General features: G+C 52.9%; 5 protein-coding genes across 5 annotated transcripts; 1 reads left to right on the top strand and 4 right to left on the bottom strand.

Moving 5' to 3' along the window:
- Positions 1–430: 430 nt before the first annotated feature.
- ALTATR162_LOCUS10781 (uncharacterized protein) lies at positions 431–4,111 on the bottom strand (the record flags this gene model as incomplete). Its single annotated transcript, XM_043318421.1, has 3 exons — positions 431–534; positions 595–3,694; positions 3,770–4,111. The coding sequence occupies 3 exons, from the start codon at positions 4,109–4,111 to the stop codon at positions 431–433; spliced, it is 3,546 nt and encodes a 1,181-aa protein (XP_043174356.1).
- Positions 4,112–5,484: 1,373 nt separating this feature from the next.
- On the bottom strand, positions 5,485–6,047 carry ALTATR162_LOCUS10782 (uncharacterized protein; the record flags this gene model as incomplete). The annotated part of the gene is made up of 3 exons (XM_043318422.1): positions 5,485–5,692; positions 5,756–5,921; positions 6,005–6,047. 3 exons carry the CDS (start codon positions 6,045–6,047, stop codon positions 5,485–5,487), a joined length of 417 nt encoding a protein of 138 aa, XP_043174357.1.
- A 468-nt stretch (positions 6,048–6,515) lies between these two features.
- ALTATR162_LOCUS10783 (uncharacterized protein) lies at positions 6,516–8,830 on the bottom strand (the record flags this gene model as incomplete). Its single annotated transcript, XM_043318423.1, has 4 exons — positions 6,516–8,289; positions 8,341–8,572; positions 8,673–8,743; positions 8,826–8,830. The coding sequence occupies 4 exons, from the start codon at positions 8,828–8,830 to the stop codon at positions 6,516–6,518; spliced, it is 2,082 nt and encodes a 693-aa protein (XP_043174358.1).
- Positions 8,831–10,763: 1,933 nt separating this feature from the next.
- ALTATR162_LOCUS10784 (uncharacterized protein) lies at positions 10,764–13,060 on the bottom strand (the record flags this gene model as incomplete). The annotated part of the gene is made up of 3 exons (XM_043318424.1): positions 10,764–10,931; positions 10,980–12,883; positions 12,922–13,060. The coding sequence occupies 3 exons, from the start codon at positions 13,058–13,060 to the stop codon at positions 10,764–10,766; spliced, it is 2,211 nt and encodes a 736-aa protein (XP_043174359.1).
- A 590-nt stretch (positions 13,061–13,650) lies between these two features.
- On the top strand, positions 13,651–17,969 carry ALTATR162_LOCUS10785 (uncharacterized protein; the record flags this gene model as incomplete). Its single annotated transcript, XM_043318425.1, has 4 exons — positions 13,651–14,233; positions 14,284–15,116; positions 15,179–15,268; positions 15,360–17,969. The coding sequence occupies 4 exons, from the start codon at positions 13,651–13,653 to the stop codon at positions 17,967–17,969; spliced, it is 4,116 nt and encodes a 1,371-aa protein (XP_043174360.1).
- Between the last annotated feature and the right edge of the window lie 42 nt (positions 17,970–18,011).

Genomic DNA, 18,011 nt, shown 5'->3' on the forward strand with positions numbered 1-18,011 from the left:
GTTTAGGCTCTTCTTCGTAAAAGATGTTAAAATAGTACAGATGATAATTTTGAAGAGGGAGAATAGACAAACACCAGATACAATGCCAAAGATATGACCGACGAAGCCATCGTCACCCTTTCTTTTGTGCGAAAAATGATACACAAGAGCTCCACCCTGAAGTGCAGTAGGGGGCGCTGGGGAGATGTGAAGAATGTAGCAGCACTGTAAAAACGCCATGCAATGCAAGTTTCCTCCGCGTTCCCGAATCCAAGCTGAAGAAGACGCGTGTGGGAAGGAACCGTAATTTTTTCCCGCCAGTGTAGGTGTTGAAACAAGAAAAGCAACAGAGCAGCGCTGCAAAAATGTGATGTTGAAGGAAGCCAGCGCAAAAGAGTGGTGCCAAAAAGGCCCGAAGCAGAATTGAAATTGAGCGCAGCCTGGTATGGCACTAGTTAAGGAAGCCCTTGCAGCCGATGGAACCGCAAAGACAAGGAATACGATCAGTCGCGTCCATCTCACGCTCGAACTTGTAGTCGTAGGTAAGTTCCTCATCTACACGCATCGTTAGCAAAAGTCCAATAACATCCAATAGCCAGAAAAAGGTGTACTCACCAGAGTTGATATCCCGCAACGCGTGGGTGACGATACGCTTCGTATTATCCACGCGAATAATCTTGGCCGTGCAGTTTGGCGTACAAGAATGATTGATGAATCTTGCAATGCCACCCATCTTGGTCGCATCGATAACCGTGTCTTCATCAATGCGGAACAGGTAACTTGAGCCGACACCTTGCATGTCGTACTTGGCTTCCCTGAGATCGGCAACCCGCTGGCGAACCTTCTCGCCTACGTATTCGATGATCATGTCGTTGACGGCGATGGGTTCTTGGGCGTAGAGACCCCAGTTGTGAATGGCGGATCGGTCGAATTTGACAAGCTTCTTGCGTTTCTTCAGCTGGTTGAAGCGGAGGGCGTCACCTTCAGCGCCAGACATGTTCTTGGATATGTTGATATCGTTGACCATGCGACGGTTGTTAGCGCGATTGGCACGCGAGTTGGCGGTGGACGTCTTGTTAGCACTAGTGTGGAACTTGAAGCCTTCGACAGAGACAACGCTTTTCTCTTCTTGCTTGGCACGGCGTTGGCGCTCCTCGCGCTCCTTCTGTACGCGAATACGATGAGGTAGGTATTTTGACTTTTCAGACTCGCGAATTTTCTTGACGCCTTCTGTACGAGCTGAGCCAGTCGAGTTAGGAACGTAGTAACCCTCGATCTTTGTTTCGGTACGCGAGACGCCCTCTTCGCCGTTGCGGTTGAGGTGCTTGATAGACTTCTGTTTCCATGCCCAAGACTGTGCGTCTCCGATCTTTGCGGCACTGATGGACTCCATGGCGGCCTTCAGGTGACGCAAATCCTCGTCGTCTTTGAGCATGTGTTGCCAACCGTCAATGTCCATTACAACACTGAGGTCGTCCTCAACAGTCTTCCGAGGCTCTCCGGAGGATACGTCCCAGAGCACAGAAGTGGCTCGCTCGTCGTCTTCTGGTGTCGATTCCTCAACCACGGCCTCTTCGATGACCTCCTTGACTTCCTTGACTTCAGGAACCTCCTCCTCCACAGGAGCCTCGATTTCTGTGACCTCTACCTTCGCAGCCTTGGCCTCCTCTTCAAGCTGCTTCTTAGTCTTTTTCTTGGGTTTGGCGACAGCCTTCTTCTTGAGTGACGTAAGTGTCTCTGGTAGTTCGGTAGTCTCGATAGGCTTGAGTGCTTCATCGTCCTGAGTGATGATGACTTCAGGCTCAAGTTTGTCAAGTGCGCTTGCTTCCACGCCAAAGATCGCATCCGCCTCTTGCTCAATCTTCCGCAACCTTCTAAATCCTTTGAGTGCTTTCTCTGCCTTCTTCCAAATAGGGGAGGAGCGGGGAAGAATTGCAAGTACTTGCTCCAGCTCTTTCTCCGCCATGTTTTCTGGATCCTTGTGGATGCAGTGGGCAAGCAAACTCCTAGCATGCGAATCATCCATCTCCTCGTCACTGTCTTCACCCCATCCAGTTTCGAGACGGCGCCGTTTGGCACGATGGGCTCTCGATGACTCTTCCACCTCCTCTTCAACGTCGGTAGAAGGAGCACGGCTGATTGGTCGGCTCTCTTGCTCTTCAGTGCCGCGAGTTAGCTGGCTGCGACTTTCGTCATCAGACTCTTCCGGCTCGAACATCTCAATCATTTGGCGGTGCAGACCACGGGCCACACGAGGCTTGGGCGCAGAGGCCTTCCTTCGCTCATCTGCGAATGCATTGACAACCTTCGGAGGCTTCTTTCCACGCCTAGTACTGGGATCGAACGCACCCAGTGCTCTACGCGCGTTGCGACCACCGAAACCGCCATTGCGGCCCTTTGGCGTACCAACTCCAAAGGCGTCGAATCCTGGGGCGAGGAGTGCAGGTGGCCGCGCAACCTCTTCCTTCTGAGAAGGAGCGGGGACATCGAATTTGCGGCGCTTCTCTACGTGGAGATCGGGATCCAGCAGTTCGAGTATAGTGGGCGCCGCCAATTTCGTCTTAATGTCCCCAAGAAGCTTTTCTTGGAGCTCCTGCTTCAGAACGTCCAAAGCGGCTCGTACAGGATCTAATGAATCTGCCCTTTGCTTCTTTTCCCACTCAAGATCTTCCGCCTCTTCCTGTTCTATTCGCTCTTCAATAGCCTTTCGCTTCTTGTCTGCCACTACACGTTCTGGGCTTGGACTACGCTCGTAGTTGGGATCGCCATACTGATTGCACTCCATGTTCATGACATACGTGAACAGAGCTTGCATGTGGCATTCTTTGTAGCATCGAACGGCCTCATCTTCACCGCGCTTCGACTCTTCAAAGGTTACATAGTAGCCCGTCTGGTCGCATCGCACCGAAGCCCACCGGAAGTTCTTTAACCGCTTCTTCAGATGATCGACGGTTGTGCTGAGGACGGGTACGTATGCGTGAGCGATGAAGATATAAGGCTTTCGTTTCAGTGTAGGCTTGATTGGTTCGCGTTCGATGAGGAAGGAAAGCGCGGCCTTTCTCGATAGAGGTTCTCGAGGTATCGGTATCGGCGGACGCGTGCCCTTTCCAGACGGGCCTTTGGGCACGTTTGCCGGCAAATCGAAATTCCCCGGTATAACTGGTGTCGCTGCGCTAGCGGCCTTTGCAGCGAACTTGACACGCTGCTTCTCTTCCTCCTTACGGGTTTGCTGCACCGCCATATCCACCAGTTTCTGGCATCTCCGGCCTTCGCGATCAGATTTCACCCTGATGGTGTGTTGCGCAATGCGCTGATTCGTGCCTTCTCGTTCGGCTCGCTTTGCTGAAGTGGTTGCTTTGACCCCTGGTACACCGCGCGCAGGCGGGGTATCGCGAAACTTGACCAAACATATTCCAAGTGGGCTACCATTGTCAGGATGTACTTGGTTGCGAAGAGTCTCTATTTCGCCATAGGTGGAGAAGAAACCACGCAATTGCGCGTCTGGTGTTAAAGGATCAAATCCTGTTACAACCACTTGGGTCGCGGGTCCTGGACCGCATGATATGCGTTGATCGAACGAGTACGGCTTAGCAACATATGGTGCTATTCGAAGTTTGGACTTTGGGGCTCCCACGAAGGAAGTCTTGATGACATAGTGGCCAGTGGTGTAGCCAGCAATGGCTAGCCGCGGGTCGGGAGGAGGAGATGGGTCGCCCTGTAACACAAGTTAAGTTAGCCTTAGCGTCACAGGGCGACCACATCTATGTATGTATATATAACCTTCACGTACCTTATCCAGTATTGTGGTGTATTTCGCCGTTCCCTTTGCTCTCGCCCGTTTGTCGAGTTTAGAGTCAAGCTGCGCATCGTAGGTGGAGCGTTGGCCCAGCACGCCGTCGGCTGGGAAGACGGATATGCGCGTCTCGGGCGGCGTGTTTATGGGTGTGATGGTATCGGCGACATTGTTGGGCGCGCTCGATGGCGCCGCGTGTGTAGAGGATGAGGGCGTGTGCATCGTCTCATGCGAGAGCTTGGAAGAGCGCGGGCTAGGCAGCTTGCCAGGCGGAGACGAGTCTGAACTGGTCAAGGGTGTGAGGGCGTGTAGAGAAATATTTTGACCAGAACGCGACATGGTGGAAGGCGCAGAGGAGTCCGAGTCAACGTCGTCTAGCAGGTCGCTAGGGCGCCGCGCATCGTTCTTGGGTGAATCCGAGTTATTGCTGAGCCCAATCCTGCGCGCTTCACCAGCTGTCCGTGTCGCTGTAGCAGCCGAAGCTGAATGGGAGGTGGCAGACGAGTCGAGGCGATGTGAAGCTTCTCGCCGCAGAGACCTGTCTTCTCTCTCTCCGCGTCTTCTGCCTGACATGGACTTGATATCAAAGTCCAGTCTCTGATGGCTGCGCTGCAGAAGCGCACCTCAATATCAATCGACCCAGTTATTAGCACGTGTATCCTCTCTCCATCACTCTATGTGTGTTTGTAATAGAAGGCCGGTTGGTAGGGGCGCCGCGCGTTGCTGTACTCGATGCAGCTGCAGGCCAGGAACGGGATATATGGACAACGCGCACCCACGCGGTGAGAACGTGTCGGAAAGCCCGGGCGAAGGCGGCAAAGGGAAAGGAAGACGAAAGGGAGGAAAGATGAGATGGGCGATGTAGGCGACAGCAGTCTGCTCGCACAGATGGGGCTGGTGTTGAGTAAGGGCTGTCGTCCAGGAATCTGAGGTTCCAAGGTGAGGCACTGCGGATCCTGGACTAGCGTCTTTTCGGGGGAAAAGGAGAGTGCCTTCTCACATCCGCCAACCATCCTTCTGACACTCAACAATCTTCTTGCAATGCGCCGACTTAGATTGGCCAACACAGTCGCATAATCTCCTGCATCACCTCCTGCATACAGATGCCGCCTTGGAGTTGATTTTCGCACGCGCGCACCCAACTTAGTCCACACCGCATTCCGCATAGTCTTCCAGCCCGAGCGTCATCGCGATCGTCCTGCCTTGCCTACACCATGCATTTACGCTAGCCCACCGCAGTTGTACGAAGAGATGCAGTGCAGACATGACGATATCACGATGGGGTGTACATGGCAAAACAGCTCATAGCGGAGGTTTATTCCGTATTTGCATGAGAACGGGCGGATTATGGGATGAGAGCATGTCCGAAGTCCCAGCCCATAGCTGCGTGGTTCACTTGTGTACATACATGTATTCCGGTCCATATGAGAAGCTACACACGCGTGTGTTCGCAGTCCTGATCTCAGTGTAGGCGCTAACGTCCTCACTTCTCGTACATGTCTAGTCCACGAACTTACCATCAACCCACCCCCGTCTCTTGACACCCAGCTCCACTGCCGCACTCCCCCAATCCTCACCATGGTTGTGTCCACTCTTGCCATCCTGACCACCAATCCCCGCGCGCATGAGCCCCTGCTCATCGCTCAACAGCGTCAACAGTCCAAAGATAACAGGCACATTGTTGTCGAGTTGCAAGCGCATAAGTCCATGGCTCACGGCCTCTGAAATGTACTCAAAGTGCATCGTCTCCCCTTGATCAGCACGCCAATAGCGATTATCGCGTCAAAGGGCGAGTTGGACGTCTTGGATTGTGAGGCTTGTCCCGTGAGGGCTGTGAGGTCAGTGGCCGAGCCCAGGAGGTCTGCTGCTGCGCCTACGACGCCTGTGGACGAGGATTGGATTTGCGAGGCCGAGTATAGTCTGTAAAACTTCTTGTTAGCATATTCATCCTACAAGGAAATATATATAAGAGGGCAGACGCACTGCTTGACAGCATAGGGCAGCTCGTAGCTCCCAGGCACACTCTGTGTGACTATGTTCTCATCCCTGACTCCAGCTTCCTTCAGCTTTCTCTTTGTTCCCTCAAGCAGCGCATCGATGATCTTGGTGTTCCAGCGTGCGTGGATGATGCCGATGCGAAGTGCGGAACCTATGGAGCTTTCGTCAGTCACTCTGTTGGTGGTGGTGGTGGTGGTGGGGGCGGGGTTGCTCCGAGCTTGCTTGCGTACTTACCGTCGTAGGTCTTGGGTGCGCCTGGGCCTTTGATACCTGACATGATGTCGTCTGGTAGGTAGAAATCCGTAGTTATGATGTGGAAGGTGCGATGGGAGAGTGGGGTAGGTGTGGTCAAGGTAGTGCGGGTACAGTTACTGGGTGGGCTGAAGAATGCAGGAACAAGACGCTGAGCACACCACTTTGGGAGCCGCCCCGCAACCGAACGGCAGGGATCCCGCATCGTGCAATGGTGTCATCGGGAGCAGGGGTTGGCTATTATGAAACGCCGCACGTAGATTGCAATACCAACAAGACATGCTCACAACTCAAGATATGATAATTGTTGAAGATTTTGTTCATTCAATCAGACTAGCTATTAGAGCGCGCAAACCGCGTCGCTCCATGTTCTAGATATCGTAAAAATTCCCGTGCCATACACATACGCTACATCCAAGAGCTGTCATTCGTAAATCAAATCCAGATCAGACCCAGCTTCTCTTTCCCAGAGAACGCCAAATCTATAATACATCTACTCGACGGTAACTGACTTGGCCAAGTTACGGGGCATGTCAACGTTGACACCCTCAGCAACCGCCATCCAGTAGGACATGAGTTGCAGAGGAACAACGTTGATGAGACCCTGGAGAACGTCGACGTTCTTGGGCACCTCGATCTTGTCCGTCTTGTCGGTAGGGAACTCGGGGTCGTCCTCGTTGCAGATGATGATTGGTCGTCCGCTACGGGCAATGACCTGTTGGTATGCGTTGAGCGACTTGGCGAAAATGTCGTCACGAGTAAGGATCATGACAATGGGAAGGTTCTCGTCGACCAGAGCCAAGACACCGTGCTTGAGCTCACCAGACATGACGGCCTCGCAGTGGAGGTACGAAATTTCCTTGATCTTGAGAGCACCCTCGAGAGCAGTGGCGTGCTGAGAGCCACGACCGAGAAGGAGCAGAGACTTTTGGTTCTTGAACCTCTCACAGAGCTTCTTGATAGGCTGGTCGAGCTTGAGCACCTCCTTGAACTGGTCTGAGATCTTGGTGAGACCCTCGATGATCTCCTCCCGCCTCTTCTGCTTGGACGCACGGTCCTCAGAGAGAGAAAGCGCGAACATGACCATGCAGACGAATTGCGAGGTGTAGGCCTTGGTGGAGGCGACACCGATCTCGGGACCGGCGTTGATGTGAACACCGCAGTGGGTGAGGAGAGAGATGGAGGAACCGACGGTGTTGACGATACCAACAGTCAGGGCACCACGCTCCAAGCAGTAGCGGAGAGCACCTAGGGAATCAGCAGTCTCACCAGACTGAGAGACGAACACGCAGGTGTCGTCACGGAAGACGGGTGCTTGACGGTCGAGGAAATCGGAGGCCAGCTCAACGGCAATAGGAATCTCGGTGAGCTCCTCGAAGACACCACGAACAGCCATGCACGAGTGGTAGGAGGTACCGCAAGCGACGAAGATGATCCTCCTGCATCGCCTGATGGTAGAGAGGTATTGGCGGAGACCACCAAGAGTGACGGTCTTGTTGACAGCATCGAGACGACCACGCATAGCGTTGACGACGGACTCGGGCTGCTCGAAAATCTCCTTCTGCATGAAGTGGTCGAAGCGGCCCTTCATGATCTCCTGGAGCTGAATCTCAAGAGTCTGGATGGTACGGACGTTGGACGAACCGTCATCCTTGTGCAGACGGTGAATGTTCAGCGAACCCTCGTGGATGTGTGCAATGTCGTCGTCCTCGAGGTATAAGACCTTCTTGGTGTGCTCGACGATGGAGGAGGGGTCGGAGGAGAGGAAGAACTCGGTGGGCATGGGGACGCCGTCGTCGGAGAGGAAAGCGCGCGATTGCGATCGGTGGAGGAGCGACTTGTCAGGGGGAGCGAGCAGGGTGTTGCCCTTCTTCAGCGCAACGTTGTGCGAAGCACTCTCAGCGGGGAGAGCAGCACCCTCGTCGTTGTACTCGACATCGACAAAGTCGACCTTCATCTTCTTCTGTGTTCGCACACCGATGACGAGGGGAGAACCCTTACGGGCGGCAACGACCTCGTGGGGGTAGTGGACGGACTTGAGGAGAAGACCAAAGGCACCCTGGAGCTCCTTGATGACGGCCTTGACGAGAGACGGGAAGCTCAGGTCGGGGTGCTCGCTGTAGATGTACTTTGTGAGCTTGGCAATGGCCTCGGTGTCGGTCTCAGTCTCGAACTTGAAGCCCTTGCTCTCAAGCAGAGTCTTGAGCTCCTTGTAGTTTGTGATGATACCATTGTGCACGACGGAGAACTCCCAGTTGGGGTCGGACCTGGAAGGCTGTTAGAATGGGCTCCAAGTCGCTGGAACAAGAGTGGCATACCTGTGGGGATGGCAGTTGACACGCGAGGGAGGACCGTGGGTGGCCCATCGAGTGTGGGCAATACCGGCGTGCGAGTCGAAGACCTTGTTGAGGTCGAAGTTCTGCTCCTCGACGAGCTTCTTCAGCGAGGCGACCTTGCCGACCTCCTTGACTGCGTAGACCTCATTCTTCTTGTCGCCATCAATGGCAAGACCGGCCGAGTCGTAACCACGGTATTCTAGACGTTGCAGACCTGAGCGAGGACAAGTGTTAGTGATCGCCATACAGCCCCACCAAACCACTTCCGATTCCGCGGAACGCGCGTCTGGAAAAGGAATTGCTCGGGTGCTTACCATTGATCAGTGTGTCGAGAATGTACTTCCTGTCCTTCTCCACCAGGTAGTTGATGTAACCGAAGATACCGCTGTGAGTGTCGTCGTCAGCTCGAGTTCCAACGCTTCTCTGTAGCTTGGACAGCTTCCCATAGTAGGGCGGCGGGGACTTACCACATGGCGACGAAACGAAAGTTAGGGTTCTAAATATGAATGGAAGCGATCGTAAGGTAGTCGGTGTCAATTGGTGGACGGGAGAAAATATGGGTGGGAGGGGAAGCAGACAGGTGAGTGAGCAGAGAAAGAGCGGTGGTGTGTTTGACTTATATCTTCCAAAGCCAAGCACTGAGCATGCCCCAGCGACGCCCTTCTCCACTCGACCTTGTCTAGCCTCGCCAATGCAGCGTATCGCAGCCATCCGTGACGCCGCTCTACCACCCTTGAATCTCGTGCTTGTCGTCCCTGCAACTTGCAACTACTGGCTTTTCGTCGACAAGCCCATCTCATCCCCACTGCCCGTCCCTCATCGTCCCCTATTTCGTCATGTCTCTCGGAACCATCCTTGTCCATCGGCTTCCGCGATGAATGCAGCCAATAGTCCCCATTACTGTTCCTGACCTGATCGCCCGCTATCCATCGTTTCTCAGGGACCAAGAGGCGCAGCACCTCCAAAATAGCAACGCTAGACCCGTTCCTCTACCATTTTCATGTCAAGATGCTAGAATATTTCTCTTTGCAATACTACACTACGGCAACTATGCCACTCGTGTCCTGACGGGCGCCGCCGTCGCCGCATTGGAGGCGTCGACCTGGCCCAACGATTGTGCTTATGGATGTGTTTCTAATTCTGCTCTCATCGTTTAGCATCATGGATTCGCTACGTCAGCGCGGGTGCGGCTCCCTATTTGGAATCATCGCCGTGCGTCACTACTCGACGTCTCTAAACTCTGTTTGATGATCTTTTTTTTTGACATGGTCGGTAGTAGCAACTTGAAGAAAACCGACAAGCCAAAACAAAATATAGGATATGGGTGGAACCCAGTCGCTAGCTGCACCATCCGTCCCACTAACGGCGGAAGTTTACCCGCAATGTGCTCCCCACCGTACAATGTCTCAATCAGACGGTGAGAAGCAATATGTCGTCTGGCCCTGCAAGTCTGCATCTCACGCAAGAGCGGCAGCAACGCATACCTCAAAGGAGCCAGAGAATGCTTCAAAGCCATCGTGGCTGACACTGCTAACGAATCACGCACTGCAATCACAAACGTGTGGGATCGAGCTGAGACCTTGGGGCGTGTACATTTACTCAACTGGAATGGGAGCTGGAACAACGGTGAGCACCTTGTAGCTGTTGCGCGCTTGTTCCGCTCTGGCAAAAGCTTAGCCTACCCACCTGCAGGTGTGGGCTCAGCTGTAGGAAAGCGTGCCGACGACAACACTTTGCCTGCATCCGTTGGGAACGTCTGGATGCCTTAGCAGTTTGATTATTCTGACCGCCTCCAAAGTGCCATCCCATTCCACAGCAGACGGCATCTGAAACCCCACCATGAGTGGCGTATACGAGCATCAGCCGCACATGCATGCCTTGACAACAGTTGTGCCGTTGCATTCGTACCGATTCCTGATTACGGTGTTTTCGCGCCCTGCATGTAGCTTGCTCGTATCCTACTCGCCAAGTGTTCTGCGCGAGTATTGAATCGTCTCGTATCTGAGCCCCGGTCACCAGCTAGGTATCCGCTGCATCTTCGGAGAAATTCGCCTCGCGCCGTTTCAGATGCTACTTGCCCTTTTGCTAGCAGATTCAGAGGCACAGAACACGACAAAGCAGCACATGTGATGTACTCACACTTATGTCACGGTGCAGTTGCGGTCGAAAAGCAAAGAAGAGACTAGTCTGATTTACATACGGGCTTGAGCCTAGCCGCTTCTGTCCATCCGGACATGCACGTGTAGGAGATGGCCTTACAAATGCACCGAAAACCAAGCCTGCGTAGCGCGACTTCTATGACGAGATGCACCCAAAGATCGATACCTATACACATCGCTGAAAGGCTACATGTAACGTGAAATGAGAAACGAGAGACAATTCAATCTGCGAGTACAAACCATCGTCTACCGGCTGTCGCAGTAGCCTGGAGCTTTGGGAGCACCGCCGTGGATCCAACTTTGAACAGTTAGGGTTGTTGTATATACCATGCCAACTGCACCGATAATGCAGAGTAACACGTCCACTACACGTGCAGTCGTTGTTCGTGCGACAGCCCGGTAATGGAGCATGGGCTATACGTTGTCAGCAATGAGTTGATCAGAAGCAGGAGAGATTCTTACAGGATAGATGAAGACCAGCGGGATGCAGGCAAAGCTTCCTACCAGGCTGACGAACTTGTCCAGGTCACCCGCACCAGCCCAGGCGAGACAGGCGCACACCAAGACTATGAAGAAGCGGAAGAAGTTCTTCTTCCATTTGACGTACGGGTTGTACTTGCCTGTCCTGCTGAACAACTGCTGGCTGGTAATCTCGATCGCAGGATAAATCTGCAGCGGAGTAGATAGCAAGATAGCGAGCGAGTAGATGAACTGAACACCGTTGACGAATTTGTTGTCCTGAGGCATGTTGAGAAGGACGACAGTCTTAGTCTTTGATCCAAATGCTGCATAGGACAGGGCACCAGCGCTGAGGAAGATGACAGTAATGATGATCATGACACCTCCCAGGACCTTGGGGAACTTCTTCGGGTCCTTCATGCCAGTCTGGATGGGGATGATGAGACCGATGCCTTCGAATGTGAAGATGGCGGTCCCGATGAAGAGCGTCCAGTCCTTAGCATTGAAGTTGACAATATCGGAAATGCCGCCCTGATCGACAATGGTGAAGAGATCGAAATAATACAGATATACAAGGCCCATGAGGATGAAAAGATCTGCTACCAACGCGAGCTTTTGGATGTTGTTGATGTTTCGATAAAGCGACAAGGGCAAGAAGATGACCATCTGCATCATGATCATGTACTTGATGTCGATGAAGGTCTTGCAGTTGGACACTGCAAGGACGAACGCTTGCAGATTCTCAGAGACGAAGACGATATAGGCGGACGAGAAGCCTATTTGCGATATTACAAGAGAGGTGTTGATCATGTTGCGCATCCAGTTTCCGTAGAGATGGAAGCCCATGTCACCGAACGAGTGCTCCACCACAAGACGAGTAGAGACGAGCAATACGAAGCAGGCGTAGGAGAGTCCTGCCACACCAAGAAGGACCAAGTTCGAAAAAGCCATACCACCGTTGAGGAAGGCTCGGGGTAGGAACAAGACACCTGTACCAACGAAGGATTTGAGGAGCAGCATGGCTGCACCTGTAGGGCTGCCAGTGCCCGTCTTCTTCACTTTGCGCTTCCTCCGCTTGCCGGGGGTCAGCAGTGCGCTCGACTCGCCGTACTCGCGGTCTTCGTCTTCGCTTTGCGCACCGGAATCTAGTGCATCGGAGGAGAAGTATTCATCCGGGCCCAGCACCTCGTCGTCTTCTTCGAGAGACTCACCGGCGAAGTGGCCGTATAGAGTCAAAAACTCAAGGAAGTTGCTCGTGAAGACCTGAGGCGGTGGGCGTGGCTGACGGACTGTCCCATAACCAGATGGGCCTGGACCAGGGGAGGGACTGTCAGCAGCTCTGCGCAGGTAGTTCCGCCTGAAGCCGCCTGGTTGTCGGATGGAGTCAATGTCTAGCGCCTCATCCTCAGGCTTGCGCCGAGACGACCCATGGAAGCTCTTGCTACGCTGGAACTTGCCCTGCTCCTCTGCCTGTTGCTGCTCACTCCACCTGTATATCTGTCGCGTGATGTCGCCGCCCTGAAGCTGCAAGCTCGAGAATTGCTCCTCATCTTCCTCTGGCTTCTTTCCAGTTGATTGAGCATCATCATCGCCTATGTACCCACGATTTGACCTGCTCGGTGAGGCATAGTGACCTACCAAATGTCGGCGCACGATCTCAGGATCTTCGTGAGGTACAGGAGAGCGACCTCGACCGTCAAAGGAACCGTAGTCGCTGGGTGGGACACGGGGAGGCGCCTCTTGGGCGGGTGAAAGCGGGCGTATCGGGGGTGGGCCGAATCGTGGGGTGAATTGCCCAGTGACTCTTTCAGCGCCGAAGAGAGATTCGACTCGGATGGGCCGGGCAGCGACGACTGTGGATCTGTGCGTCCAGGTAGAGGTGTTTGTATTGACGACGAGTTGGCCGTCTGGGAAGGTGTTGGTATCTGGCGTACGGCAGGTGTACCGTTGGGTAGCGAAGGAACGGGCGAACCCAGTCTCGCGATAGAGCCTGCACGAACAGATTGCGACGGGGAACTTCCACGAGAACCTCGCGACGATGGCACCGCCTGTGCATTCGTGGATGATGAACGCTCACCCGACATATTGGGCTGCGTCTGCTGTCGAGCCTCTTTGGAGAGCTTTGTGATAAGAAACACGAGCTCCGGCTATCTGCGTCTAACGTCGCGACAGGAATTCTGAGCGTTAAAATAAGCTATAGGGGTTGTGTGAATGCTATCCTCGGCAGATGCATAACGCGAGGCTTCGAGATGCTACGCGAGATGTATAGCAACGAGATGAAGACGCGCAGAAGAAGCAACGAAACCTGAGACGGGCTGCACCGAGGCCTGTGCCGAGAGGTTGAGGTCATTCGTCGATTTGTCGGAGAGATGTGGCGCCCCACGCGCGGGATGACCATGTCACGCCGTTTTAAGCCCTGCATGTTTCCCCAGTGAAGCGAGCGCTAAGCCGCTAAGTGAAGCATAGCAGACGAGTTTACTGTTGGCGATGTAGATGCGGCGTCATCGCTTCTCGGTACTGTTTCCTTGTCACTTTTCCCAGCTGTTCTGCCCATGTCTTGCGTCCACAAACCAACATCCACGACTAGTTGGCGCATCCCGTGTACGGCCCTGACCGGAACCGCAGTGACACCTCGTGCCAGGAACATTGAACCAGGTTTCCGAATGCCGAGACCATGACCGATGCGGATGCGGACCAGACGGCCAGGCTCACCCTACCGAGAACTCGTTCCAACTTTGCAACCCGTACAGCACGAGATGAGAGTGAGCGGTTACACCGACGCTCCTTCGTACAGCAGTCACCGCCTCCCGATGAGGAAACACCGCTGCTGCCAGGGAGTGGACGCCGGCATCAAGACAATGCCAACGTCTTAGATGGCATCCAAGAGACTGAGGGTACACGAGGAGGGACAAGCAGCTGGTTCTTAAGCTTCTTCCGCACTTCGCAATGGACGTTGGGGAAGGAGCCCAGTAATGACAGAAAACGACACTCGGTCAGCGAAACCGCCAAACCAAGGCCTGGCGCATTTCCCAGACCCGTTGGAGGTACTGACAAGTTAGGTACCTTTGCTGGAGTCTTCGTGCCTGTAACTCTCAATGTTTTGTCCATTTTGATGTTTCTGAGATTTGGCTTCCTCCTTGGTCAAGCCGGCTTGATTGGCATGATGGGTATGCTGATAGCAGCATACGCCATTAATCTTTTGACTACTTTGAACATCTCTGCTATTGCTACAAATGGTACAGTCAGAGGAGGAGGCGGTGAGTTCAACGTCTAGACAGTCTTCTATCTCAACTAACATGGGATGCAGCATATTACCTCATCTCCAGAAGCCTGGGACCTGAATTTGGTGGATCCATAGGCATCGTTTACTATCTTGGCTCGGTCTTCAATACCTCACTGAACGCTGTCGGTCTCATCGATTGCCTCATCGAAAATTTCGGTACCCATGGAGGTGACATGGCAGAGTGGCTACCTCAGAGCTATTGGTGGCAGTTCCTTTGGGCCACCGTAGTTTTAGCAGCATGCACACTCATCTGTCTTGCTGGAAGTGGTCTCTTCGCTCGTTGCAGCAATGGCTTACTACTTGTTCTACTGGTCGCTACTATCAGTATACCTTTGTCAGCTGTCGTCAGGCCTCCGTTTACGAATCCGAAAGAGGACATTGTGTTCACAGGTCTCAGCATGGACACCTTTCGTCAGAACTTGCTACCCCACTTCACGCGAGGCGCCGCGGGAAGTGTTGATCATCACCGCGAGAACTTCCAAGATCTCTTCGGCATTCTCTTCCCAGCCACAGGAGGCATCCTAGCTGGTGCAAGCATGAGCGGAGATTTGAAGCATCCAAGCAAAGCCATTCCAAAAGGGACCTTATACGGTATAGGTTTGACCTTCGTCTTATATACACTCGTCATATTTGCAATGGCAGCGTCGATAGCACGCGAAACCTTCTATAACAACACAAATGTCATCCAGCTAACCAACATCTCCGGCGCCATCGTGCTTGCTGGCGAGGTGGCGACATCACTGTTCTCGGTGCTCATGGGTGTCATTGGTTCAGCAAAACTTCTCCAGGCTTTATCTCGCGACCATCTAATTCCTGGGCTTTCTCTATTTGGTCAAGGAACTAAAAGGTCCGACGAGGTAGGCTGTCTGCATCTATCACTTGTTGCGTCTATGCTAACCACGGGCCTTCATTGGCATAGCCTATCTACGCTATTATCATTACTTTCATCATTGCTCAAATCACGATGTTCGCCGACATCAACCAGATTGCTTCATTCATTACAATGACGGTATGTACTATCTTCTTATAGTTTCCATAGGGTATCTTTGTGCTCTGCGTGCTGCGAACACGTGTCACAAGTAGATTCTAACATGCTCTAGTATCTCATGACTTTCCTAGTCACCAACTTGGCCTGTTTTTTACTCAAGATTGGATCTGCTCCGAACTTCCGGCCATCGTTCCACTACTTCAACTGGCCCACAGCCGCGATTGGTACCGTCGCGTGTGGAGCTACCATGTTCTTCGTCGACGGCTTCTATGCGTCCGGATGTGTTGCTCTGCTTATGATTATCTTTCTGCTGATTCATTATACCACTCCCCCTAAACCATGGGGTGATGTGAGTCAGGGTCTCATCTATCATCAGGTGCGAAAATACCTGCTGCGTTTACGCCAAGAACATGTCAAGTTCTGGAGACCCCAGATCTTACTTTTGGTGAACGACCCGCGGCGACAGTACAAATTGATTCAATTTTGCAACTCGTTGAAAAAGGGAGGTCTCTTCGTTCTCGGGCATGTCATCGTTTCCAGCAACTTTGGCGAAGCTGTGCCAGAGGCTAGACGCCAACAACAATCTTGGACGAAATATATCGACTTTTCCAGGATCAAGGCGTTTGTGAACATTGCCATATCTCCTGCTGTCGAGTGGGGTGCGCGTAATCTCGTACTAGGTGCAGGATTGGGTGGCATGCGGCCAAACATAGTTGTCATGGGCTTTTACAATCTGCCTGAGCTGAGGCAGGCGCAGCCCTCCATTGGTATACCTTCGCCCCAACCATCACGACCGTCTAGCAAGGCCGCAAATCATCCTATCTCTCGAAAAGCGATACAGGCAGCAGCCAGGCGACGCGTCACAGGCAATACCCATAGTATGCTTCCCACGGACGCTATGAAGCCGGAAAACGCAATTGCCATACGCAGCTACGTGACAGTTATCGAGGATTTGATTCTGCGGTTACAAGCAAACGTCGCTATAGGCAAGGGTTTCCAAGAGCTCGAAGTACCACCCGCGAAGCCTACGGCAAAGCAGAAAGCTTTCAGCTTTGTTGGTCTGAGTGAAATTGAGATTGAAGATTCTTCAAAGAAGTACATTGATCTGTGGCCAATACAGATGTCAGCTGAGGTCGCTACTGCTGGCGACGAGCCGGTCCGGAAGAATGTACTGACGACCAATTTCGACACATATACATTAATTCTTCAGCTTGGATGTATTTTGCATACGGTACCGTCTTGGAAGCGCATGTACAAGTTGAGAGTTTGTGTCTTCGTTGAGTACGAGACAGACGTCGAGGAAGAACGCGGTCGTGTTACCACATTGCTGCGTAATCTGCGCATTGAGGCTGAAGTTCACGTCTTCTGGCTATCATCTGGTGACTTGAGCATGTACGAAGTCATCATTAACGGAAGAGACGATGGTGATCTCGATCAGACTGGTCGTGATATCGATTATTCGCTAGAAGACGAGCGTTGGTGGCAAGATATCAAACGTCTGCGTCAACCCGAAAGTATGAGCGCCAGCCAGGAACTAGCACAAACTGTCGATATCCTTGAAGCCGTAACCAGCTGGCCTATCGCCTCATTTCAACATGGCAGGCAAGAGATAAACCCCAAGCGCTTCTCAGCACTACGTAAGATGCTACGCAAGGCTAAAAGTAGGACGTCGGTTAGCAATCTTGGCGATGGGACGAGAATCAAAATGCAAAGCCAAAGAATACCTGTCGAGCTACTGGAAGACAGCGACAGTGACACTCAGCCATCCTCAGCCTGTGGAAGAGAAGACGATGCTGATGATGAAGCAATGGCGTCTGATAGCGAGGCTATTGTCAGTGGCAGTAATTTCGACGAATACGACCTGGATGCATCGAGTGATGAAAGCGACTACAGCGGGCAGAGAATGTCACTAAGAAGGCGAAGGACGGCACCCAGCAACTCTCTCTTCACTAAGCAGCTAGACCTTCGCAAGACTATCTGGAAGAGTTCGCGCAAGGGCAGTACTTCGCAAAAGGACGACAGACCGACCACGCAGTCTGTAACGCCGTTTAAGCCGCACCCAGATGCCACCGCTTCCGACACAGCTGTTCTGCACTCTGGAGAGTGGTCCAAGACCCATAGTGTAGCTAGTTCGTCCTCGCAGCGCTCTGGTTCCTCACGCGCAAAACCTGTAGTCAAACCACCCCCAATGCGCCGGCAGTCACTACCGAAATTTACATCGAATCCGACTCCCCGAACAGCGGTCTCCTCGGAGGAAACAGCCGGCCCATCGATAACGTTTGTCGACACGCCCAAATCATCAACAGCTAACAAACAAGATCCTATGATCGTAACATCCGGCGAGCCTACCCAATTCGCCGCAGACAACAACGACAACCCAGAAACCGCCAGCCCCCATTCAGCCGCAGCATCGTCATATCACCAGCCCACCGACACCGGTACCGCCTCCCCAGCATCTGGGTTTCCTGCCCAACAAGCCATCCCCCTCTCCTTCAACGACCTACCTTGTCGCGCTCAACATCTCATTCTAAACGAGCTCATACGCCAACACTCCGAAGATACGGCTGTGGTTTTTACAACGCTGCCTAGTCCCATGGAAGGTACGTGTGAGAGTGAGGCTGAGAGTGTCAAGTATATTAGTGATTTGGAGGTGTTGTGCCAAGGATTGCCACCTGTCTTGTTGGTGCATAGTAATAGCATGACTGTTACTATGAATTTGTAGAGAAGTATGAGGGCGGATGTTGGATTGCAAGATGGGATGAGA

This window comes from Alternaria atra (genome assembly GCF_907166805.1).
Source record: "Alternaria atra isolate CS162 genome assembly, contig: 34, whole genome shotgun sequence".
NCBI lineage: Eukaryota > Fungi > Ascomycota > Dothideomycetes > Pleosporales > Pleosporaceae > Alternaria > Alternaria atra.